At 40.5% G+C, this 25,197-nt stretch overlaps 1 protein-coding gene across 4 annotated transcripts in view; it reads left to right on the top strand.

Annotated features, from left to right (window-relative positions):
• Chd6 (chromodomain helicase DNA binding protein 6) overlaps positions 1 to 25,197 on the top strand; it is a 190,622-nt gene that overhangs the window by 129,419 nt on the left and 36,006 nt on the right. For all 4 annotated transcript variants that reach the window (XM_074074779.1, XM_074074780.1, XM_020187192.2 and 1 more), the window contains 10 exons: positions 9,498 to 9,662; positions 10,940 to 11,119; positions 12,285 to 12,395; positions 14,102 to 14,304; positions 15,012 to 15,211; positions 15,919 to 16,078; positions 17,999 to 18,088; positions 20,320 to 20,423; positions 22,711 to 22,840; positions 23,759 to 23,819. In XM_074074779.1, coding sequence (XP_073930880.1) covers positions 9,498 to 9,662; positions 10,940 to 11,119; positions 12,285 to 12,395; positions 14,102 to 14,304; positions 15,012 to 15,211; positions 15,919 to 16,078; positions 17,999 to 18,088; positions 20,320 to 20,423; positions 22,711 to 22,840; positions 23,759 to 23,819 — 1,404 coding nt within the window. The remainder of the gene's footprint in view (positions 1 to 9,497; positions 9,663 to 10,939; positions 11,120 to 12,284; positions 12,396 to 14,101; positions 14,305 to 15,011; positions 15,212 to 15,918; positions 16,079 to 17,998; positions 18,089 to 20,319; positions 20,424 to 22,710; positions 22,841 to 23,758; positions 23,820 to 25,197) is intronic.

Raw genomic sequence — 25,197 nt, 5'->3', positions numbered from 1 at the left:
TACATGCCTCTAACTCCTGGGCTCAAGCAGTTCTCCTGCTTCAGCCTCTTGAGTAGCTAGGATTACGAGCATGTGCCTCTGTACCTACCTATTTTACTTTGTAATGCATTACTCTCAGTATTTATTTTGTTTCCAGACTATTCGGAGTTGACTGTTGGCAGCTCCTTCCATTTGACTTCTGTGTCCTTTTGACATACTCCTATCATTCTTTGAGCACTTCCTTAACTTTTTAGCATAAGATGCTCAGGTTCATGTTAACATTTTTCCTAACACGGCCTTGGAATTGACCATTTCTCCAAGAGTACCTTGTTCTTTACATTTGAGAGTGGCATTTGGAGACCAATACCTGGCTAGTAGATATGCTACTGGAGTGTTACTGCTTCTAGCCTCTCCGTGCAGATGAAGCTAGTAAAAAGATGTATGCATGCCAACACAAGCATTGTACCCCACATTTATACTGTAGTTACCCATCCACATTGATTTCTCATTCCAGTTCAACACCACCAGGTTTACCATAGCCTTCTCTTCTTTATTTGTAACTTATTTTCTCTGGCAGGGAGAAGCCTGAGTCTCAATATCATAACACAGTGTGTTTACTCACTTATTCATTCCCAGTATAAAAATCAAGTATTGTCAGAATTGCTGACCAATATTTTGTGAAAAGTAAATTTACCAGAGTATAATAATGGCCTATACGAGGTTGTTTAGTGTTTCATATTGCAATATATAATCAAAGTACTATATTCCAAAGTTGGTTATTTTCCTCCTCATTCCCTTCAGTTTGGTTAAATTATGTGGGAAAGTTAGCTTTTAAAATTTAGAAACAAAATGAACAGTTTAAGCTGTATTAAGTAGACAATATAACTCCCAGAGTAATTCTGTACATTTAACATTTTTGTACATTTTCCAATTTTTATTTAATTTTATTTTGAAACTCTGATATACTTTTATCCAGATTCATCAACTGGAGTTACATTTTGTCCCAGTTTACTTTGTCATTTTTTTGTCCTCTTTGACTCCTCTGTGTACGTATGCATCTCTGTCTTTCTCTTTCTCTCTGAGTGTATATATATATCACTTTTTGTCTGAACCATTTAAGAGTAAGTTGAAGGCATTAGATCCTTTTACTCCCTAAATACTTTAGTGTGTATTTCCTCAGTGTACAGGCCTTCTCTCTGTAACCATAGTACAGTTCTCAGAATCAGAAAATCAGAATTCTATTCTCTAATCCTCTAGTCCATATTCAGATTTTACCATTTCATTTATTTTCATTCTCTAAGATACAATCCAAGATCTACCATTACAGTTAGTCTTGATTCTCCTTTATTCTAGATCACTTCTTGATCTTTTTCTTATGAATAACTGGTTATTTTATAGATTGTTCCTAATTTGGATTGTCTATATTTCCTCAGGATTAAATTCAATTTTGGTACTATCACTAAACTGGTACATCTTTTTCATATGATATGTTGCATAAGGAAGAACATGAGGTTCACGTAACTGATAATGTTGAATTTGATCACATAGATTTCTCCTAAAGTTGCTATTTTTCTCTTTGACATTTTTTGAAATGCATTGAGATACTACCTGTTTGTCATCAAAGTTTCACCCACTTCGTTTAGCTTCTGTTGATTATCTTTACCTGAATCAATAACCACTATGAAGGTGATTTTCTAACTCTGTTTCTTTTTAATGAATTTGTAGTTGGCATTCTACTGTAAGGAAGCATTTTCTCTTTTTCTCCTCAATCATTTATGTCAGGTATGAACTCATGAGGTCATTTTTATATTCAGTGGGTTATAATCCATTACTGTCCTTATTTTGAAGTTCACATAGTCCTACACTTAGCCAGCGGAAGTCTCTTCAAGCTTCAAGTGATTTTTTTTTTTTTTTTTTGCTTGGGCCTGGAGTTTGAACTCAGGGCTTCATGCTTGCAAAGCAGAGGCACTACCACTTGAGCCATGCCTCCAGTCAGTTTTGCCTAGTTATTTTGGAGATGGGGTCTTGCGAGTTACTTGCTCAGGCGGGCCTCAATCTCAGCCTTCCAAGTAACTAGGATAGGCGTGAACCACCATCACCCATCTTTCAAGTGATATTTTGATAGATGTCCATTGTGTGCTAAGTACTTCCCTACATCTGGCAAAGCGATGTGTTTCAGGCTATCCTATACTTTTTATAGCCCAGCCATTTCTCTGACAAGCCTTGGTTCTGTCATATAGAGAGTGGTATTTAGAAACCAAGATCTGGGAGTAAGGTAAGTGTTCATTGCTACTGGGAATACATTACTTCTAGACCTTCTTGGTGGACATAGCTAGAATACACACAGAGAGAAGCAATATAAATATTTATATATATATATATATATATAATATGCATTTGTTTGTATATGTGTATAAATACATACATGCACAAATATATATGTATATATCCATATATTTCTGTATCTCTATACATTATATGTATTGTGTATACACACACAAACCTGTCACCATGAGATGATAACTTAATTCCCCCATTCATTCTAGCACTATAGTTTATTTTAGTTTTCCTCTTTTCCATATTTATTAACGTCCTTCTCCAATAGTGAAAGCTCTTAATCTTGTTAGCTTTAGAATATTTACTCAAATGTTTAATCCTAGATTACACAGAAAATAGTTTCAGGACTGCTAACCCCATCACTGCAAACAAGAAACCTACATTCAGGTGTGTGTTATAAACATTGTAATTTGTCTGTGCACACTTACTGACATATATAACCTTAAGTGTTGGAAGGGAAGGTAAAAACCTTGCATTGTTTTCAATAATTATGTTTTTGATGACTATTAATAATAAAGGTATTATTTTTCTGAGACTGTGACAGACATGAAATAAATCAAATAGGTAATAATATTGGTATGGTTGAGAACTGAACTTTTCAACATGGTTGAAAAGAAATACAGGTGTGAAGTTGATGAAAGTTTTTGTTCTGTTTGTTGGCAGTATTGGAGTTTGAACTCAGGGCTTACACTTAGTCAGCAGGTGCTCTGCTGCTTGAGCCACACCTCCAGCCCTTTTTACTCTGGTTACTTTAGAGATAGGGTCTTGCTTTTTTTTTTTTTTTTTTTTACCTAGGCCATCCTTGGGCAATTCTCCCATTTTATGTTTCCCCAACATAATTGGGATGACAGGTGCATGCCACCATGCTCAGCTCTTTTCCTTTGAGATGGGGTCTCATGAACTTTTTGCCTGGGCTGACCTTCAATCTCAGTCTTCCCAGTCTCAGCCTCCTGTGCAGCTTGGAATGATAGGCATGCACCACTGCACCCAGCTATTGGTTGAGATGGAGTCCCGTGAACTATTTGCCCAAGCTGGCTTTGAACCGTGTTCTTCTGATCTTAGCCTCCCCAGGTGCTAAGGTTGCAGGCATGAGCCTCTGGCACCTGGCTAATGAATTTTTTTTATTTTGTTTTTGCGGTGCTAGGGTTCAAACTCAGGGCCTTACTCATGCTAGGCAAGAGCTCTACCACTCAGCTACATTCCTAGCTCTTGACGAAATTTTTAAACTAGAAATATCAATTTGACTCCCGATATATGTGATTATATACACTGCGCGCGCGCGCACACACACACAAACACACACACACACACACACACACACACACACACACACACACGTAGTTCTTTTATTTGCCCACTGAATAGGCCTAGAAATAACAACCAAACTTGTAATGGTAAGCAGCCCTAGAACATCTAATTGTTGTCTCTGAATATCATTTTCTTCCTCCTGCCTGTTGCTGAACCATTTCTTAGATACTTGCCTGAGCCTGTTCCCATGCCATGAATACCTTTGCTGTGGTCCTAATATGCACAGTGAGTTCATAGTCTATGCTATTGATGGTGCCTGGTAGTCTTACATATGAGCTCTTGCCAATCAGTGTGTGTTCCTTCCTGCATGGGGTCTTTGTCTCCCAGGAAGTGACTGCCATTGCTGAATCTGAGAAAGCAAGGTGGAGAACAAGTTCTGCCTTCCTCCTGTCCCAAGAACAACTTGGTAATTCTGGGTATACAAATTTTGGCCACCAAGATAAACTCTAAGCTTATTGCAAAGAGGATTGCTATAACACATTTGGCTGGGTGGCAGCAGTGTCTAGGGCCAGGCCAGGTGCCTCCGGGTTACCCTCTGGTCTGCCCTCCTCTGGGCCCTGCTATGGTGGCCTTTTCTGATATCCCCTTCCCTACTGGCCTCTCTTCTATCCCAGTACCTATTAGGCTTCTCAGTCTTTGCTGTACTTTAGCACTGAGTTACAGGAATTCTGATGTGATTTTCAGTCATGAGGTTAGGGAAAAGATTTGGACAGGACAAGGGTGGGGGCTTCCTTGTTCAGGTGAATCTTCTAGCACAGAGTGAGTCCCTGGTAGTGGATAGGCTTAAATCTCTACTTAGACTCATCCCCTTTCTCTGGGCCCAGGGCCTTCAAACCCACACATGCTGGGATGCCAGCTTCCTTTAAACAGATTGGCATTCGAGCCCATTCCTTGCTACTCTATACTCTAGGATCATAGTAAGATCACAAGAAAAGGGCAGAAGTCTGAGGAGCCAGGGACATAGCCTCATTGTTCTTGGCCAAGGAAAGACTCAGGTCTCTAGAGATACCTGCAAACCTCACAAGCATGGCGTGACCACCCCTCAATCTCATTGTCAGGGAGAAAATGTCCTGCTTGCTCGGGGCAAAAACTTTTCTTACTAAAAAAAATTAGGACTCCTTGAGGAGAGAAAAAAATCTTAATCTAGGTTTGAGCAGGAAATACCCCTGCATGGTATAGAACATACTGAAAACAAGGAAACTATTAAGGGCAAGTAGTCTTTGACACAACATACAAACATAAACATACTTTTCCATATCTATCTCTGTATCCTTCTTACATGATGTGTGTTTACACATGAGTTCATACTGATACCTCCAAATCTATTCTAACACCACAAAGTATATTCTACTCTTTTTTTATTAGCATATTATAGTTGTTAAGGGGTACAAGTATATAACTATAACATAGGGGGTTGTACAGTGGGTAAAACTATGATACAGGTACAGATGACATTTGCATAAGTGCTTGCAATATCTTAATTAGATTCACCACCCTCCATCTTTATCCTTTATCCTTCCTCCCCTCCCCTTCTTAGAACAATTTCAACAGGTTTCACTGTTCTATTTTGATTCATGAATACAAAATACTTCTAACATATTTGCCCTACTTCACCCTTTCCTTAGGCCTTCTCCCTTCCCACTAGTCTCCACTCCTGGATAGAACCCTTTTTACCTTCTTTTCTTTTCTTTTGTTTTTTTAAGGAAAACATTTTGTTAGTTTATGGTAGTTATACCATAACTCCCATATGGGATTTTTTTTTTAATTTTATTATTCATATGTGCATACAAGGCTTGGGTCATTTCTCCCCCCTGCCCTCACCCCCTCCCTCTCCCCCCCACCCCCTCAATACCCAGCAGAAACTATTTTGCCCTTATTTCTAATTTTCTTGTAGAGAGAGTATAAGCAATAATAGGAAGGAACAAGGGTTTTTGCTAATTGAAATAAGGATAACTATACAGGGCATTGACTCACATTGATTTCCTGTGCGTAGGTGTTACTTTCTAGGTTAATTCTTTGTGATCTAACCTTTTCTCTAGGTCCTGGTCCCCTTTTCCTGTTGGCCTCAGTTGCTTTTAAGGTATCTGCTTTAGTTTCTCTGCGTTAAGGGAAACAAATGCTAGCTAGTTTTTTAGGTGTCTTACCTATCCTCACCCCTCCCTTGTGTGCTCTCGCTTTTATCATGTGCTCAAAGTCCAATCCCATTGTTGTGTTTGCCCTTGATCTAATGTCCACATATAAGGGAGAACATACGATTTTTGGTCTTTTGGGCCAGGCTAACCTCACTCAGAATGACGTTCTCCAATTCCATCCATTTACCAGCGAATGATAACATTTCATTCTTCTTCATGGCTGCATAAAATTCCATTGTGTATAGATACCACATTTTCTTAATCCATTCGTCAGTGGTGGGGCATCTTGGCTGTTTCCATAACTTGGCTATTGTGAATAGTGTCACAATAAACATGGGTGTGCAGGTGCCTCTGGAGTAACCTGTGTCACAGTCTTTTGGTTATATCCCCAAGAGTGGTACTGCTGGATCAAATGGTAGATCAATGTCTAGCTTTTTAAGTAGCCTCCAAATTTTTTTCCAGAGTGGTTGTACTAGTTTACATTCCCACCAACAGTGTAAGAGGGTTCCTTTTTCCCCGCATCCTCGCCAACACCTGTTGTTGGTGGTGTTGCTGATGATGGCTATTCTAACAGGGGTGAGGTGGAATCTTAGCGTGGTTTTAATTTGCATTTCCTTTATTGCTAGAGATGGTGAGCGTTTTTTCATGTGTTTTTTTGGCCATTTGAATTTCTTCTTTTGAGAAAGTTCTGTTTAGTTCACTTGCCCATTTCTTTATTGGTTCATTAGTTTTGGGAGAATTTAGTTTTTTAAGTTCCCTATATATTCTGGTTATCAGTCCTTTGTCTGATGTATAGTTGGCAAATATTTTCTCCCACTCTGTGGGTGTTCTCTTTAGTTTAGAGACCATTTCTTTTGACGAACAGAAGCTTTTTAGTTTTATGAGGTCCCATTTATCTATGCTGTCTCTTAGTTGCTGTGCTGCTGGGGTTTCATTGAGAAAGTTCTTACCTATACCTACTAATTCCAGAGTACTTCCTACTCTTACCTGTATCAACTTTAGAGTTTGTGGTCTGATATTAAGATCCTTGATCCATTTTGAGTTAATCTTGGTATTGGGTGATATACATGGATGTAGTTTCAGTTTTTTTGCAGACTGTTAACCAGTTTTCCCAGCAGTTTTTGTTGAAAAGGCTGCTATTTCTCCATCGTATATTTTTAGCTCCTTTGTCAAAGACAAGTTGGTTATAGTTGTTTGGCTTCATATTCTGTTCCACTGGTCTTCATGTCTGTTTTTGTGCCAGTACCATGCTGTTTTTATTGCTACTGCTTTGTAATATAGTTTGAAGTCAGGTATTGTGATACCTCCTGCATTGTTCTTTTGACTGAGTATTGCCTTGGCTATTCGTGGCTTCCTGTGTTTCCAAATAAATTTCACGGTAGATTTTTCAATCTCTTTAAAGAATGTCATTGGAATTTTGATGGGAATTGCATTAAACATGTAGATTACTTTAGGGAGAATCGACATTTTTACTATGCTGATTCTACCAATCCATGAGCATAGGAGATCTCTCCACTTTCTATCCCATATGGGATTTTGATGTGACATTTCCGTATATACCTGTTATTATACCCTGAAATGGTTCACCCCCTCCATTATTCTCCCTCCTTCCCCATTCCCCTTCTTCTGGTGACTGCAGTAGATTTGTGTTCCATAGTCAAACTTGTATAAAAAGTATCTCAACCATATTCACCCTCGTTTTTACTTTCTTCAGTTTCCTTTCCCTTCCTACCAATACCCTCCCCTTATAAACCCTGTTTTTTATTCCTGTTCTTCTTTGTTTAGGTGTTTGTTCATTGTTCTGTGGGGATTTTTGCCTTGGTATTTTACCTATGAATGTATTATGCTAAGTCAGTTTAAGCCCCTCCACTACTCTTCCTCACTCTTTTACTCCTATCTTGTGTTGTTCAGCAGTTTTCAGTGTGTTTTGTTGTATTTTGTTCCTACACAGATGTGGTGTATTTAATTATTTTTCACTTTCTATCATTGTTCCCTTCTTTTCCTCCTCCCTTTGTTCTACTCTTCTTTCTTTCCATAGTTGACTAGTTTATGTCAAAAGAGGTCAGGCACCAACCTGAAGAGGCTCCCTCAGGCCATATTTGAATAGAAAGAACAATAATTGCAGTGTAGTAAGACATAGCAAATATACTGAAGTTCGTGACTTATGTCCAGTAAAAAACTGAGAATGTTGGCCATGCCTATAATCCCAGCTACTTGGGAGGCAGAGATTGGAAGTATCTCTGTTTAGGGACAGCTCTGGGGAAAAGTTAGTGAGACTCTCTCAACTTTTAGCCAGACATGGTGGTATGCACCTATGGTCCAGCTGTGAGGGAGGCATAGCTAGGAGGATCACAGTCTGAGGCTGATCCCAGGCAAAAATGTGAGACCCCCCCCAATCTGGAAAAATAACTGAAGCAAAAGGGGCTGGCAGTGTGGCTCAGGTGATTAAGAACACCTGCCTAACGAATACAAGTTCAATCCCCAGTGCTGCCAAAATAAAAATACATAATAATAATAATAATAATAATAATAATAATAAATATCTTCATCAGTCACTTTAGAGGATGTTATTTTGGAAATTGATTCGATAAAGAGAAAGAATCAAATATTTAACTTGTCTCTCCTATATTAACAGTGTTATCAGGGTAACTGAAAAATTGAAAGAGAATTATAACCCCTAATAAAGTAATGGAACTAGGCAATGATCATCAATTCAAAAAGAGGCAAGTAGATAATATGTGCCTCCTGATGGAAATTGAAAGCCTATGTGTGAAATACCTGGTGAAAAATCAGGTATTAACCTGATAAAGTCTCAAGATATAACTCCCAGTGTAGAAGAAATACAGTAAACAAGGACACCATGCAGTGACCCATCAGGAATGTAGTTGGCAAGATGGGAAACCATAGAACCGATACCTTGTCTCTTAACAGATAATCACATTTGGAAAAAACTATTGAGGCCTGGTGCAGGAGCTCATACCTATAATCCCAGCTATTTGGGAAGTGAAAATTGAGAAGATCATGGTTTGAGGCTAGCCCCAGGCAAACAAAGCACCCATCTGAAAAATAACCTAAAGAAAAAAGGGCTGGAGGCATGGCTCAAGTGGTAGAGCACTTGAGGGGCTGAGTTCATACCATAGTACTGCAAAAAAAAAAACCATTTCTCATCTAAATAAGCTTCTCATCTAAATAAGCAAAAAAAGTATAGCACTGGTAAATAGGATGTTTCATATGACTTTTTATCTTTAGAAGTACCTGTTGAAACATGTAAGGTTGAAACTGTGATGACTAGGATTTGCCTTCCCTCTCTAGAGGGTAGGAATGTGGTAGAGGGGATATAAGATGGTCTTGAAGAGATCCTTATACTTTTCTCTATTTTTGTCTGTGTTTGGAATTTTCTGTAGTAAAATTTAAAAATAGAAAAGTGACGCTGCTGGCTCTGCGGTGTTTCCCAGAAGCAGGACAGCATCCTGGGAATGAGTGTCACCTCACAGGGTGCCTGCACATAGACCATAAAGCAAGGACATGGTGTTCGTCTCTTTCCTTTACCGTAGCATACAGTAGTCAGTTAACTATGGGTGAAGAAAGGTGACAGAGGTGACAGCTGACACCTGAGTAAATTGTGTTCTGAAACCAGTCCTGTGTAACATGACTGTGAGAGTTGGCCACTCAACCAATATAAGCCCAGGGCTACTGTCATATACCTGGTGAGATGATGTGTCTGACCTTCCTTCTTCCCAGGCTCAGGCTCGATGTCACCGCATAGGCCAAAGCAAAGCTGTGAAGGTATATCGCCTCATCACTCGAAACTCCTATGAAAGAGAAATGTTTGACAAGGCCAGCCTGAAGCTGGGCTTAGACAAGGCTGTTCTTCAGGACATCAACCGAAAGGGCAGCACCAATGGAGTAAGTAAGATAGACTTGTCTTGGAGCATTTGTCACATGGCCTGGGCCTCTCTGGGTTTTCCTTCTGACAGCTGTTTCTGGGTTCATTTTCACCATATAAGGTCTGCATATCTTTGTTGGGTAATTCCTTCAGTAGAGGATAATTCAGGGTCAGGTCTCTGCATTTTCTAAATGTATAAAGGAAATCTGTAGGAGCAGTTGTGTGGTAGGGCTGCCCACATAGCATGCAATGACCATTTAGTAAATTGTTACCCCATTTAAACTAGTACATCTTAACATTTTTTTTACTGTACAACTATGTATTGTTACCATGCCTTGTACTCCCAGACTTTGAGCTTCTGATGATACAATGGAACCAGTGTTATCTGTGTCCCCATGGCCCCTACAGAGTGCATATCACAATAAAGAAGTTCACTGCATGATGGTCGGTGGCTAATGAGTGATTAAATGAGCTTAAAAATGAGACTTAAAATCTTTTTTCTTCCTTGTGGGGAGGGCAATAAGAATTTCAGCTAAGATTCTTAAATTGTCTTACAAAGTAGAATATCTTCTTAATCTCTGGGTTTAGGGCATCAAAGATTGGGAATTAAAACATTCTAAACAAGTTCTCTGTAGTCCAGATGTTCTATATCCTCTTAGCTATGCATATGTTGCTAAGTATAATACTTCAAGTTACCCATCCTGGGAGTCATGGAATTCCTTTAATGATTGATATAAAAAGAACCAGATTCTTAATTAGAACCAGGAAAGGGTGTTTTGAGCCTCACTTCCTGTTTTCAACAGGCAGTTGAGAAGATCACACTTGGCACGGAATTTTTTTTTAGTTAAGAGATGACATCATTTCCAATACAAATGTGTTTATTTAGTATGAATAAATCATTCTTTAGCTTGTTTGGTACTTCTGGAGGTTTTTAAAGATACAGGCTCAAATTAATATCTTAAAAAAAGGTGTCAAATATATCTTCTTCAATGGTACATAGTTTTGATGGTTTATGATATTTGACAATACCATTGTCCTAAAGAATGTTAGGTCCTTTGGGTTATGTGTTGGGCTTCATTCCAGAGCTCCCTGTAAAGAATTGTCTGCCTGCCCTCCCTAGAGAGAACCCAGAGCACCTTCATCTGAGTTTTTATTTTCTGAAATTTATTGTCCCTATCCTTTGTTCTTCTGACATGTGCAATTAATGGAGTAACTATATACTTAGTCATAAAGGTCAGATTTGGGGCTGTTTTTCTTCTTTGCAATTTCCACTTTGTGAGTAGTTTTTGCTGTTCAGGTACAGCAGCTCTCAAAAATGGAGGTTGAGGACTTGCTCCGGAAAGGTGCTTATGGAGCCTTAATGGATGAGGAGGATGAAGGCTCCAAGTTCTGTGAAGAAGACATAGATCAGATCCTGCAGAGGAGAACCCACACCATCACCATCCAGTCAGAGGGGAAAGGGTCCACTTTTGCCAAGGTACAAGACCTCCTTCCACAGTCCTCATTTGTTGGGGGAGGGAAAAGAAAGTTGTTTGTATTTTGACCCTCATTAGCAAGGCTTTGTGTCCTTCAAATGTAAGCCCTTGACATTGTTCTGCTGCATATGTAGACTGTGTGACTCTCTGAAGATATAGGTGCTTAGAGGGAGTCTGGATAGTGAGTCAGGGGCTATAGAAGGGAAATACTCTGAGCCTTTGAGAGCTGATGGTCACAGGCAGGTAGATGCTCATCTGCATTTTGCTCTGTCCACTCTTCATGAGGACTGTTCCAGAACCCTTGAGTGGTCATCTTAATTCCCTCATAGCACTCTCCTTGATGTACTGTCAGACCTCTAGTACACACTCCATTTCTCACACTTACGCAGGTATTTCATTTCATGGGAAAGAGATTTTACATAAGATACCCAGCTTCTGGTCTTTGGAACCTTGTTCCTCTGCTTTTCAGGTCACTGTGTTTACAACTTTGCAAATCACTCTTAGGTTTGCCCTTGCTGCAGACTCTGCCATTGCTCTTGTGTGCTTTGAGACCTGTTTGATTTAATGTCCTTTTTTGTGACTCGTAGAACTTTCTCAGTAGGATGCTTTATGCAATGTAGGAAGAATATGAGTGATTTCTTGATTATTTCTATACCTTATACTGCCCAGCCCGGTGCCTTTCTTTAGAAAAGACATTTGGTAACTATAGAACTGAAAGAAAAATTAAATTTAAAAAAATCTTTTAAGAATTAATACTTTAGTGTGGTGGCACATGCCTTCCATTCCCAGCACGCAGTAGGCTGAGGCAGAAGGATCTTGAGTTTGAGGCCAGCCTGGGCTACACAGCAAAATCCTGTCTCAAAAAAAAGAATTCTTTTATAGGGAACTAGACACCAAGTAGCACATTGCTATTGTCTCCAGGGATTGTCTTCCTGCTTCCAAGTTCTAAAAATGATCCTGGATGTTGAAATTTTAATTTTCTCACCCAATCTTTAACATAAAAGGAAAAAATAGTTTGACATTTCATATTCATTTTTGAAGCACTGTAAGATTTTGGTTTTGATGCAGATAGATAATATACATAAGTTTATGGTTTATTTGAAATAATGATTTTATTAGTTTGTACTGTGTTCAGGTACAGTTTATTAACTCTTGTTTCCTTCCCAGGCTAGCTTTGTGGCTTCAGGAAACAGAACAGATATTTCCTTAGATGATCCTAACTTCTGGCAGAAATGGGCTAAAATAGCTGAATTAGACACTGAAGCAAAGAATGAAAAGGTAGAGCATATTTTATTCCACTGAACATTTTACTGTTGTTGTCTCATGTGACTATAAATTCTTATGCAGCCAGTCATTACTCCTGAGTCTTGGTTCTTAAATGAGGTGCTATTGTAACACACTTAAAACATGCCTGGCATATAGACAGCACTGGATAAATGTTTACTGCTATAACTTTACAATGACGTAATGGGACACACAGTCTCTAGGGCATAGGAAGTTAGATGAAGGCAGTTAGAGCTGGAACTCACCAAGCAGGTCAAGTTCAGCCTCTCTCATCCCAGTATACCATCTCAGGCATATAACTTTTCTACCCTTGATTTCAGTACTTCCTGTGAAAGCAGCCTTGGTCTCTTTAACAAACAAACAGAAGAGGCAAAAGCATGACAAAGTTTAAAAGTTGCTGACTTTACCTCCATTTCTTCAGTGTCTCATGTTTTCCTATTTACGAACATGGGAAAGAGAGGGGGCTTTAAAATGAAACCCAAGTGTGCCTTTGATCAAGGTACTTGGCTTCACCAAGATAAGTGGAAGAGGAGGTGGTGAAGCTAGGAGGGTGTAAGGTCACATTGAGAGTAGGCTCCAGTGCCTGGCCAGGTGTGAGGCACCTATAAAAGTAGTTTCCCTGTCTCCATCTCTGTCAGCCCACTTCAGGATGAGTACACATCCTTTCTCTCTGTCTTCTCAGGTGAGAGTTGAATTTTTGTGGACTCAACCTAGGAAATAATCTGTGCTGATGTTAGTGACAATCTGTCTCTAAGTCGGTGACTAGTACCCAGTCACAGCTGTTTTTCTGTAGGACTGCCGGTGGGTGCTTAACCCAACCTCTTTTCTCCAAATAGAAATCTTAAGAAGATTCTGAATCCCCTGTAGTAACCTGCTGGAAATGCCTTACAGTGTTACAATCAACGAGCCACTCTGTGCGTAGGACTTCGGGGGAAAGAGAGAAAGGAAGAATTCTTGTCCTGTAGGCAGTAAAACATGGTGGGAACATTCCTAGGAGGGAAGCAAGGTCACTGAGGCAGAGATGGTTCTGAAAGTTGGCTGTCTGGGCTCTCCAGAAGAATGTTCAGGAGTTTGGCCTGACTTTGGTGGTGGGGGTGGGGGGAGGAAATAATGGGACTAAAGAAGAAGCAATGGGCATGTGACCAGGGAACCACCAAAATGAGAGATTCCTGAGCAACAGATTTTGTCTTTTGGTGAAGGACAAAGGATTAGTAGATATACCAGAGGAGGCAGATAATGAAGCAGCGGATGTGCATTCATCTTCAGAAAGTTGCTAAGTAGATGGACTTCTCTGACCTGACCTGTCTCCAGAGTATAGACTGCTCTCTGCGTGCCAGACAGAACAGCTAGGGCTCACCACTCCATTTGTTCTTGGCAAGAACAGACAGCCACTCTAGGTACTTTAGGGCCTTGCCTGCCCATGCCACTGTTTGAGTCATGGCAGAAACAGTGTGTGGTGGTGGACAGCAATGGGGGCTAGAGAACACACCAACTTGAGCAAGTCCCAGTAAAGCCCTTGGCTTGTCCTGGGGTCTTGGAGACAGCAGGTATTCTGTGAAGAGCCTTTCTTGGCACAGGAATGAGATAGGGTGGTTCTTCCTCACATGTGCCCTGATGAATGGCAGCAGGATATGTTGTGCTTTGCAGTGGGGGGTAGAGAGAAGAGGGGCCTTCTACCAAACAGTCTTCTCCATCTCCAGGAAAGCTTAGTGATTGACCGACCTCGCGTGAGAAAGCAGACCAAACACTACAATTCCTTTGAGGAAGATGAACTCATGGAGTTTTCAGAGTTAGATAGTGACTCAGACGAAAGGCCCACAAGATCCAGGCGCCTCAATGACAAAGCTAGGCGCTACCTCCGAGCTGAATGTTTCCGGGTAGAAAAGAACCTGCTCATCTTTGGGTAGGTATTGGCTCTGCTTGGTAATGGTGGTGCTGTTGTTCTTGTTTTCTCACTTTGTTTTTCAGTCCCTAAGATTTGTGCAGTGTGTCTCCCCAGTCCTCTGGAGTTGTGGGGTTGATGAGATCTGCTGGAGGAAGAGAGCTGTGCTTTCTACTCAAAATCCCCTTTAATCCCTTTGTACTCTGCAGCCATAGTGTAGAGGTGCCATGATTTTTTCAAATGCTTGTCACAGCAAATCTCTGGTATTAATTTGCTGCCTGGTGCTGATTTCCTGTATTTTTTTCCCCAAGGACGTGTAAGGAGTCAGTGCAACAGATGTTACAGTCAAGGCACAATTTGTGTAGCATTCTGGCTTTGGTAGAAATAGAAGGCTTGCCTTCTGTGAGCTCACAATTGCTTTTGAATACTGCAGCTGGACTCAGTTTCAATTCCAGATTTATTCCCTGCTCCCAGTGTTTTAGTCCATCACTTTATAACAACCTAGTAGCCATCTGAAGCACTAGTGTCCAATGACTAGGTCATCTTAGTGATGTTTGATGGGCTACAGTCACACGCTCCTCAAAGACCTTTCAGGACAAAAGCCCTCAGGGTGATTAATAGACCCAAAAGAGAATGAGAAGCATCTTGGCTCTTGTTTCCTGTGTGTGGTGGGTGCATGATGGCCCTTTCCCCTACCCCTCAATGCCCTTCTATATTCCTACCATCAGCTGGGGCCGGTGGAAGGACATCCTGACTCATGGGCGATTCAAGTGGCACCTGAACGAAAAGGACATGGAGATGATTTGCCGGGCCCTGCTGGTGTACTGTGTCAAGCATTATAAGGGAGACGAGAAAATCAAGAGTTTCATTTGGGAACTGATCACACCTTCCAAAGATGGGCAGTCCCAGACCCTCCAGAACCACTCAGGTGAGAGGTTTAAAGGCCATGCCTGAGGAACATGAGTTCCCCTCTTTTATCCCCTCTCCTGTGTAGTTTCATGTTGCTGTGCTTTGGGGGACTTCTCTTTCTTGGATATATTTCAGAATGTTACCTGTGGGAAAGTATGGGGATGCCCTCAGTTCTCCCTCTGGACCATACAGTTCTGCTTGTTCTATTTTGTTAAAGGACAATTGGCCCCTCTTACTGTTTTCTACATGCAGTCCTGTTCACTTACCTGAACCTCACAGGGTTCCTTCCCCAAGCTGAGGACTCACACTTTGTGGTCTGAGACTCACCTTTTGTATTTTACTAGTCTGTCCATGTCCCATCTCTGTTTTGCCTTTCCTTGTGCTGTACTTCTTCCCTGTGATTGGCCAAAGCTCCCCTTCAAGTTTTAGGTCAAATCTTCCTTTTCCCCCTGCTGAATTTGAAGAACCCAAAGGGCACAGGCACCTTTCTTAGTTCTCCCAAGGTATTCATTAAATCTTACTGACTGACTAAAGAGTCCTGGCATTGACTAAGTAGAGGATCGGGTACATAACCTAACTACCTATGGACTGAAGAGTGGGGCCTGTTATCCAGGATCTACCATTCATGATCTGGCTCGTCTTTGCAACCCCAGCCTGGCTGTGATTTTATACCCATGTGAAGTCCTTTTGGCACATCCACATGCCAACACTGTCTTTCTGTTTCAGGGTTGTCAGCCCCAGTCCCCAGAGGGAGAAAAGGGAAGAAGACAAAGAACCAGCTACTGCTCCCAGAACTAAAGAATGCAGACTGGCTAGCCACCTGCAACCCTGAGGTGGTCTTGCATGATGATGGCTATAAAAAACACCTCAAACAGCACTGTAACAAGTGAGTGTGCCCCTCCCCTGGGGGCAGCCTTGCTCAAACTGCCCAGGCTCCTGGACACTCCATGGGGAGACCACTTCATGCTCTTATACTACTTTCCATGCAAGGTCTATGGAAGCTGTGGTCTAAACTGAGTCAGAATTCATTTCATGTTATAGCTCTACTCCTTTAACAGTGTCTCTTCTCTCCCACAATACATTATGTACCCTGAAGATCTTTCTAATCTACTCTCAAAAGTCAGTCAGGATGTCTTCTGCCTTTAAGCCCACAGTAGCATTTTCTACCCAGATCTAATAGAAATTTTGCCTTTTTAAGACTTCATTATTAATTTATTTTGAATAGGTCATAGATACATTTTAAAAATTTGTGTCAAAACTAACTTTTCCTTCTAACGCCCCTGTTGATCCCTGCAGAGGCAGCAGCTGTTAACCTGGTTCTAATGCTAGCCTTCACTCTTGCCTGGCATTGAATAAATTCCAAGCATCCTTCCAGACCTCTGTGCTTAGCCTTCAGTGTGAAGCATTTCCTCCTCTTCACCGTCCGTATTTTCACACTGTTTGTACACTGTCACCTTCTGTGCTTGCTTTTTTTTTTCTTCCTTGTGATTGGTCTGATTTCACAACTAAATTCCTATAGGTCCCTCAAGAACGAGGTCAAATTGTTTATTTTGTTAAATACCTTCACAGCACCCAGCGTTATCCAGGGCACACAGTAGATGCCTAACAAATGCTTGCTTAACTACTTTGTGTAAAACACATTTGATGCCTTGCCATGGAGCCTGAGTGTGGTCTGTACAAAATTGAAATGAATTCAGTACCTCACACGAGAGAAGATATATCGCCATATTTATTTCACTGTATACGGGAGAAAGTGTTTGGAAACGTTACTGATACCGTCTGAAGGCTCTGATGAGGGTCCTTTTCCTCCACCCAGTAAAGAATTAAAAAGCGAGGAAATAAAGCAAAGTAGATGGTAAAGGCACAAAGCAAAGTAAGGTTTGTTGAAATCAAAAGTATTGAAGCTAAGTCAGTCACCAGGACTGTGAAGAAGCTGTTGGGAATATTAACACCACCAGAGCACACGTAGATAACAAAGTAGATAGATAGCAAAAAGTCAGAGAACGAAAACAAAAAGGCTTCTCAAACAAAAAGGGTGACCCAGAAACCAGTAGCCCCCTAAAGTGCCCAGGGACTTCCTTTTTATTCCCCTTGAGTCCCTTCCCTTCTCCATTTCCATGCAGGGCGTGTATTCTCTGTATTGGTCATGTGTCCCTCACACACACACTTTAGGAACACGAGGGGCATTCTCCTGTTGCTTGAGTTCATGTGTGACCATGACCATGAGCATGGAAGAAGTCCGAAAGGAGTTACCCCTGGACTACATGGAGGTTCATGGTGGCAGCCTGTGGGAAAGTTTTCAGTGTGGTTTACCAGGCCTCAGGGTGTGGTGCAGGCACTCCACAGCTTCCTTTCCTTCAGTTTCCCGCAATTCAGCTGCTATCACTAGCGCTGTATTGCAGACCATTCCCCCTTCATTACCATTCAGTATTACTCACTCTTCAGCAACTAGTAAATTGGTAACTGGCCTTTTGAAACATTCTGCCTCTAAAGTCATTGTGACCATATGGAAGGGTGTGGAAGGGGCAAGTTCTCTGAAAGATTAGGTGGAGCACTGTATGTCTCTGCTCACCCCCATGGTTCACAGAACAACCACGAGGAGATGGTTGTTTTCTTGAGATGGACAGTCACAGTAATGTCTGCCATTGGTACATGGTATCATGTTCTTCCAGTGCTTTTTGGTATATTCTTTCATACCACTAACTACACAGGAATATCCATACTTTCCTTGTCTTAACTCAGGAATGTGTTCATAGGCAGTCATGGGATTCTAATGTGTTTGCATTAATGTGGTCATCTTTCATAGGGTCCTTTTGCGAGTCCGGATGTTATACTATCTAAAAGCTGAAATATTGGGAGAAGCAGCTGATAAAGCATTTGAGGGAACTCCAGCCAGGTAAAACAAATCAGACCTTAGCTTTCAGTGTTAAAGAATTGACATAAAGTGCCTTTCATGGACTGACCAAACTGGTCTGTGCTTCAGGAGACCCATGTTCCTACCCTGACCATGACCAGCTCCCTGGAAGGTAGAGATGGGTAACATGGTCAGGTCATCTGCAGATAAAAGAAGGGAGAAAATAGGCTTTTAGAAACTCAGTTTTTAGGTAGGTTTTTAGTCTCCTCCTCCCCCCCTACACACACACACACACACACACACACACACACACACACACACACACAAACAAACAACACACACACACAGTATTGTAAAATTTCTTTTAAAATTATCTTTGTAGAATGAGTGTCAGTTACTTTTTTAGGCTTTATCTTCTAGGTATGTATTCTGGGCAATGAATGCCCAGAATTCATTTTGGCCTTAGTACTCATGCATTTAAATTTCTCCTGGGTTTTTTGTTTTTGTTTTTGTTTTTGTTTTTTTTTTGGCTAATCATATAAGATCTTGTGGCCTAATTGATTTGTTACATCTTCATTTTGTAAACTAGCACTTCCAAAGCTGTAGAATCCTGAGGGAATCTCGAAAGCTTTCAGAAAATGAGGCTGCTAAGCTATTAGCTGTCATTTGATAATGCTGTCAGAAAGTCATAGTTTATAGGTGGGATCACCAGGTGGCCTCCTTCACCTTCCCCAGAACTGCAGTTTTTTCTGTACACATTCATCATTCCCAGAGAGCACAAGAAGTACTAATATTTGGACTTTGAGGTTACCTGAGGACATGGTTTCTTCTTTCTCTTTCTCTCCATTTGGCAATGCCAGTGGCTTTAACCACCACAAAAGCACTACAGGAGAGAGGAACATAGGCAGCCCTACCCATGGGCCAACTTACAGCCAGGACCAGTCCTCACTGTGACTGTTACTACTTGATAATACCTTTCAGAGTCACTGTAGTATTTTCCAGCAGGGATAGGGAGATGTGTTTTGTACAAAGTTTAAGTTAAATCATAAAAGTGCAACAATTCAACCTTATATTTATATAAGATGCTATCTTAGCAGAAGTAAATCTTGAACTTACTCATCACCTGTCATGCTTTCTTAGACATGTAGGAAGTGATGAGTGTTAGTTCCTTAGAAGATGGACAGGATGAGTCTGCTGCCCACTTTTTTCTTTCTGCTTCTCTGCTTTCTTTTCAGTTCTTGATGGCTCTGTTCAGGTTTATTGCCATGGTGTGGAGCAGTTGCCCTAAGATATGAACTACAGTCATCCCAGAAAAGTTTCTCAGCCTATGGCACTGTGCAGGCAGAGCATTGGGTTTCTGGAAAGCTAGAGGCCAAGGAACACTAACCCCACAGAGTAAGCTGGGCCTAACGAGGAGCAGTCAAGCTTATGTCACAAAAAGAAGAACCTTATGAAAGAATTTTCAAATGCTACAGAGAAACCATCCCAAACAGTGGGGAAGGTTTGAGAGGAGCCATCCAGGCAGATAGTCTCCCCTCATACCTGAAAACCTTCAAAGACGTAGAACTCAGATGAATGAAGGCAGTGAACTAAGGGTCCATGAGTGCCCTTGGAGTATGGACAAAAACTCACAGAAGGGCTGATGGAACATATCTGTTAAACCCTGCATGTCTGCACCCTAGAGCAAATTATATTCATTCCTTTGTCCTGAAATATAATCAGTTTTGACCTAACAGATTTCTTATCCTCTGAAAGGCCCTCTTTAGATCCCTGAGTATACCAGTGTAAACCATCTTGTTCTCAAATAGGGTATGAGATCTTGTATGTTGAGGCAATGTATTGATGCAATATTATTTGGGCACTGTTATTTTAGGCATCCAATCATATATGAGTTTGATGATTTGTAAGAAATTCTGCCTTCAGATGACCGATGCATCAGTGGCTTTTCCTGTGGTTCTCAACTAAAGATGCACATCAGAACTACCTTATTATGTAGCAATCTCAGAGCCAACTGACAATGGATTCTCTCAGGGTTCCTTTAGTCTAAAGCAGAGTCTTCTGGAAATCAAGTACACATGCTTAGATAGTTCACTAGGTGATTCTGACACAAAGCCCCATTAAGAAACATTAACCCACAGCTTTCTGAATCCTTCCCTTTGGTTACCTCAGCATGCAACTAGGAGTGTGGCTTAATACCAGGGTTGGTCCACTAGCTTTTATGCTATTTGTATCTGTGTGGAAGGATCTCTGAGTCTACGCCTTTCCTTCTGTAGGGAGCTAGACGTGCCTCTGCCAGACATTGACTACATGGAGATCCCAGTGGATTGGTGGGATGCTGAGGCTGATAAGTCCCTTCTCATCGGTGTGTTCAAGCATGGTGTGTATTTCAGAAATGTTTTCCTTTTTTGGATCAGTTTCCCCAGGAAAATGATTGAGGCAGTCTTTACTAAGCTCCACATGTTCCTACAAACTCCACAGTCCTATTACACATTCCTTTTAGGAAATAGAGCTCTGCCCACTTAGAGTCTTGACCAGGTGAATTTGTGACTCATAAGAGTACTGTGAATATATTACTGAGAAATTTCAAAAGGGCAACTATGATCCCAAAGAATTTGCTGTGTGTTTTATATCTTCTCTTGCCTGTTTGCACTTGGTGTGGGGCCGCCTCCCTCTCGTTAAGTCTTTTTTTGTTTTGTTTCTAGTACTACATGATTCACTTTATTCATAAAACATCCATAAAATAACGTAATTGCAGAAATAGAACATTAGTGGTTATTAGTGAAGAGAAATGGGGTGAAGGGGAAGATATAATCATAAAAGGGGTAGAAATACAGAGTTTTGTCTCATTCATTCCTAACGGTCCTGGTGGCTGACCTACTGCCTGGCACATAGTAGAGTACCCTCTGTTCCTTGAGTGAAAGAATAAAAATGAAAGAGCTAGGTTTTAGCATTTCATGTATATGCAGAATTCTAAGGTCATTGGAGGTAATCTAAATATTCTTAGTATGTGTCTCTTGCCTTATTGCTACAAAAAGCTAAACAAAGACAATGGCACAATGTTTTTTTCTCCCTTTTTAAAGATGTTTACTGGGAGATTAAGGGGACCAAGAGGTGTTTGGATAGCTTGGAAAAACTGGAACATGTGTCCCCTATCATCACTTCTGTGCTGTTTTAAAAACCTGTTCTTTCTTTCAGCTGACTGCCAAATGTTAACAGATAGTTTGCTATTGAGGGATCATGTGTTAGGAAGCCCTGCTACACTACGTGTGCACCTTCGTTAGGTGCAAGTTGTAGTGCTGCAGCCATTTTCTTTATTAAGAAACACAAACTGTGGGCTGGGGGCATGGCTTAAGTGGTAGTACACCTGCCTAGTAAGCACAGACCCTGAGTTCAAACTTCAGTACCACCAAAAAAATTAAAAGAACACAGCTGTTCATGGACTGGAGTTTAGTGGATTTTTAGTCCTCCCTAGACAGCCTGCTACAGCTGTGCTTAAATGAGAAAGTTTCATCTCCAGGCCAACGCCAATAAAACAGTTGAATCTTTGGTTGGGACTTTAGCCTGCAGTATGAAGCAAAAAGTCTAGGCTCAATGATGTTCTCAATGGCTCTCAATTGCATTGAGTGACAACAGCCCCTCTGGAGCAGCCTGAATTTATGGAAAGTTCCTCGAGATCTGGATTTTAGTATTTCTGTTCATATTCTTAGAGAGGACTTTATAGGTGTAGTGAAAAGAAGCAGCCTCCACCTCCTCAGAAGCTTGTCATTGTTGCTGTCTGTCTTTGCTTTGACATTACAGCTCCTGCTAGCCTCTTTACAGGATAGTTGTTAGAGCTTTCTAAGAAACTGAATCAATCACTCCCTCGCTTCCAGCTTCACAGCTAATTGAGAAATAGAAATGCAGAATCTGTCTCTAGATATCAGACCCATGTTGAGTTTTGTTAAAAGATTGTGTTAGATTCAGTAAAATAATAACACTTTTCCATATTCTCAAAAGTATTTGTTTCAGTGTTGTGCCTTCCTTTGAAATCCTTCTGGATCAGAATGCTCCATCTGTTGACTTTGTGGATGCTGTGAGGAGCAATTCCTGATCAGTGTGAATTAGGATTTCTTACTGAGTTTGTGAATACAGAGGCAACAGATCCATTTTAACCCAATAAGCAGTCATCATAATCCTCTTTGTAGTTCAGCCCCTGCATCCATTATTTACTCAGCTTCCCTTTGTATTAGACATAGGATATATATTAGACATAGGATAGAAACTGGACTGTAAGAAAACATGGCCCACTTAGGACATAAGGTATCCAGAGTTGAAGATAGGAGGAAGAAGTTTGCAAAAGCAACTCGTGATTCCCTCTGTCCAAAAGCAGCAAACCAGTGAGAATTGTATCTGGACCCTGCATCTGTTCATGGACACAGTATTTACATAAGCTTTCAGTTTCAGTCAGACACTGCTCAGAAGTGTCTGCCTTATTTCCCAGGTCTTTTCTGATAAGGAGATCTCAGAGGATCTCATTAATTTAAATAAGTTTTTTTTTTTGTTTTTGATTGTTTTGCTTTTTTTTTTTTTTTAACTTAATAAGGGAAACAAAATGACTATGTAGGGCCCAAGGTAGATCTGGTGAGTTCTAACATGACTTCTGATGCTTCTCATTGCTCCATCAGGTTATGAGAGGTACAATGCCATGAGAGCAGACCCAGCACTTTGCTTCCTGGACAAAGTTGGGATGCCAGATGAAAAGTCCCTTTCTGCAGAACAGGGTGTTACAGATGGGACCTCAGACATTCCTGAACGGTGAGAATATGACCCATTCTACCTATATCCAGTACTCTTCCTGACTTTTCCTCAGAGTCTGGCATCTCCCTTAAACCTTGCTACCTACCCCTGCCTTCCCAAATTGCTACTTTAGATCCACCCTTCCATGCCTCTGACCTGTTCTTTGGTTCCCCTTGCTGCCCACCATCCTGGCCAGCTTTCTGGTTAAGCATTGAAGTAAAAGATTTCTTCTATCTCCAGGATCTGAGCAGCAAGGACAAGCTTATTTGGGACAGGAATATTTCAAAGTCAATTTTAAAAAGAATTAGGAAAACAGATAGACATCAGCAACAGTTAAGCTCATAAGAGAAGATATTAGGTAGTTAATAAGGCACAAGTATCTGATGACAAAGAGGGCAAAATGCCCTCCCTTCTCAAAAGTGAAGCAGAACTTCCTTCTAAAAAAGTACCTTTTGCCAGATATAAGTGATTCTGTGGAATGATTCATCCCACTGTGGTCTAGGATGGCACATCTGGCCTCACTTGTATAGCGTAACCTTCAATCTAGAGTCTGTTCTTTCATCGGAGCCACATATGCATACAGCTCTTGAAGGACAGTAATTACCCTTTTTCTCATCGTATCATCATTGAACAGCCAGCCTCTGAACTTACCAATGAGGTTGGAGTCTCATGCTGCAATCTCAGTTGAGTGGAAGTCCTTGCCCATAGAAGTGATGACAATGTTTGGTGATTGTTTCTCTCATTCTATGTCTCTTGAGTTCTCCCAAAAAGAAGGGAAAAACTAAGATTTGGAGTGTCTGTGGGAGAAGGGATCTACTAATATTCCCTTTAGTTCATGATGGTTTGAGTTCATGATGGTTTGTGTGTGGAGAGGGGTCTTGCAAGCATCCTGGTAGCAAAGTAACTCCCAGATGGTATATGATTACCTTTATGTAGAGGCAGCATGGATAAAGAAGACAGTGCTGAGGACAGATTGGATGGCCTCCAGAAACAAACGGTGAGTCCAGCGTACTGTATTGGCAACCCTCACGGTATTTCATATCGAGAGAGAAATCCTCATCTTGCTTGTGGTGAAACTGGGGAATTGGATTGCATTGCTGAAGCTGCATTGTATTACCCTCAGGATCTTATTATGAAAATTTCTAACAGATTGTATTACATTTTTATTCTAATGAAGCTTTTTTGTTTTCAGATAGCTGCAGATTTTAGATGCAGTTATAAAATATAATGTAGAAAGATCCTGTGTACCCTTTATCAAAACATAGTAACATCTTGCAAAATTATAGTACAGTATCACAACCAATTTGCAATACTAGTATTGATAGAATTAAGATATAGGATATTTCCATAACCCCATCAGTATGTTGCCATTTTATAACTACATCTACTTCTCTTCCACTTTTACCCTCTTTTTAGTTCTTGGCAATCATTAATCGTTATATTCTTAATATTACAGAAATGGAATCACAGTATATAACCTTTGGGGTTTGGCTTTTTTCACTCAGCATAATTCCCTAAAGATTCATCCAGGTTGTTATCTATACCAACCCTAGTTCATTCCTTTTCATTGCTGACTAGTATTTCATGGTACAGATAAACCACAGTTTGTTCAACCATTCGTCCATTTAAAGACCCTGGGGTTGTTTCCAGGTTTTTACTATGTAAAAATAAGTGTTCTATAAATATTTGGATATTGATTTTGTGTGAACATGCATTTTCATTTCTCTGGGATAAATTCCAAGAATATATATATAATTGTAGGGATATATGGTAGTTAATGTTTTAATTTTTTTTAAAGAAACTGCCAAACTTTTTGAGAGTGGCTATACTGTTTTGCATTCCCACTAGCAATGGATAAGTGATCTGCTTTTTCCATATCCTCTGTCCTCACTAGCATTTGGGGTTTTTTTTTTTTTTTTTTGTGGGACTGGACTCATGGCTTTGTGCAGCATTTGGTATTGTCACTGTTTTTCTTAAGTCATTCTGATAGATGTGTAATAATACTTTGTTGTGGTTTTTAATTTGTATTTCCCTAATAGCTAGTGATGTTGGCATTATTTTAGGTGCTTAATTGCCATCTTTATATCCTAATCAGTAAAATGTTTCTTCATGTCCTGTGTCTATATTCTGATTTTGTTTGTATATTTTACTGTTGTTATTTTAGAGAGTTCTTTATAGATTGCATATACTAGTCTTTTGTCAAATAGATGCTTTGCAAATATTTTCTCCCACTCTGCAGTTTGACATTTTATCCCGTTTACATTGTCTTTAACAGAACAAAAGCTTTTAATTTTGAGAAGTCAGCTTACCAGTTTTTGCATTTATGGATAATGCTTATGATGTCAAGTCTAATAACTCTTGCGTACCTATAGGTC

This window comes from Castor canadensis, chromosome 5 (assembly GCF_047511655.1).
Source record: "Castor canadensis chromosome 5, mCasCan1.hap1v2, whole genome shotgun sequence".
Classification (NCBI taxonomy): Eukaryota; Metazoa; Chordata; class Mammalia; order Rodentia; family Castoridae; genus Castor; species Castor canadensis.
This window is presented reverse-complemented; position numbering and strand designations above follow the sequence as displayed.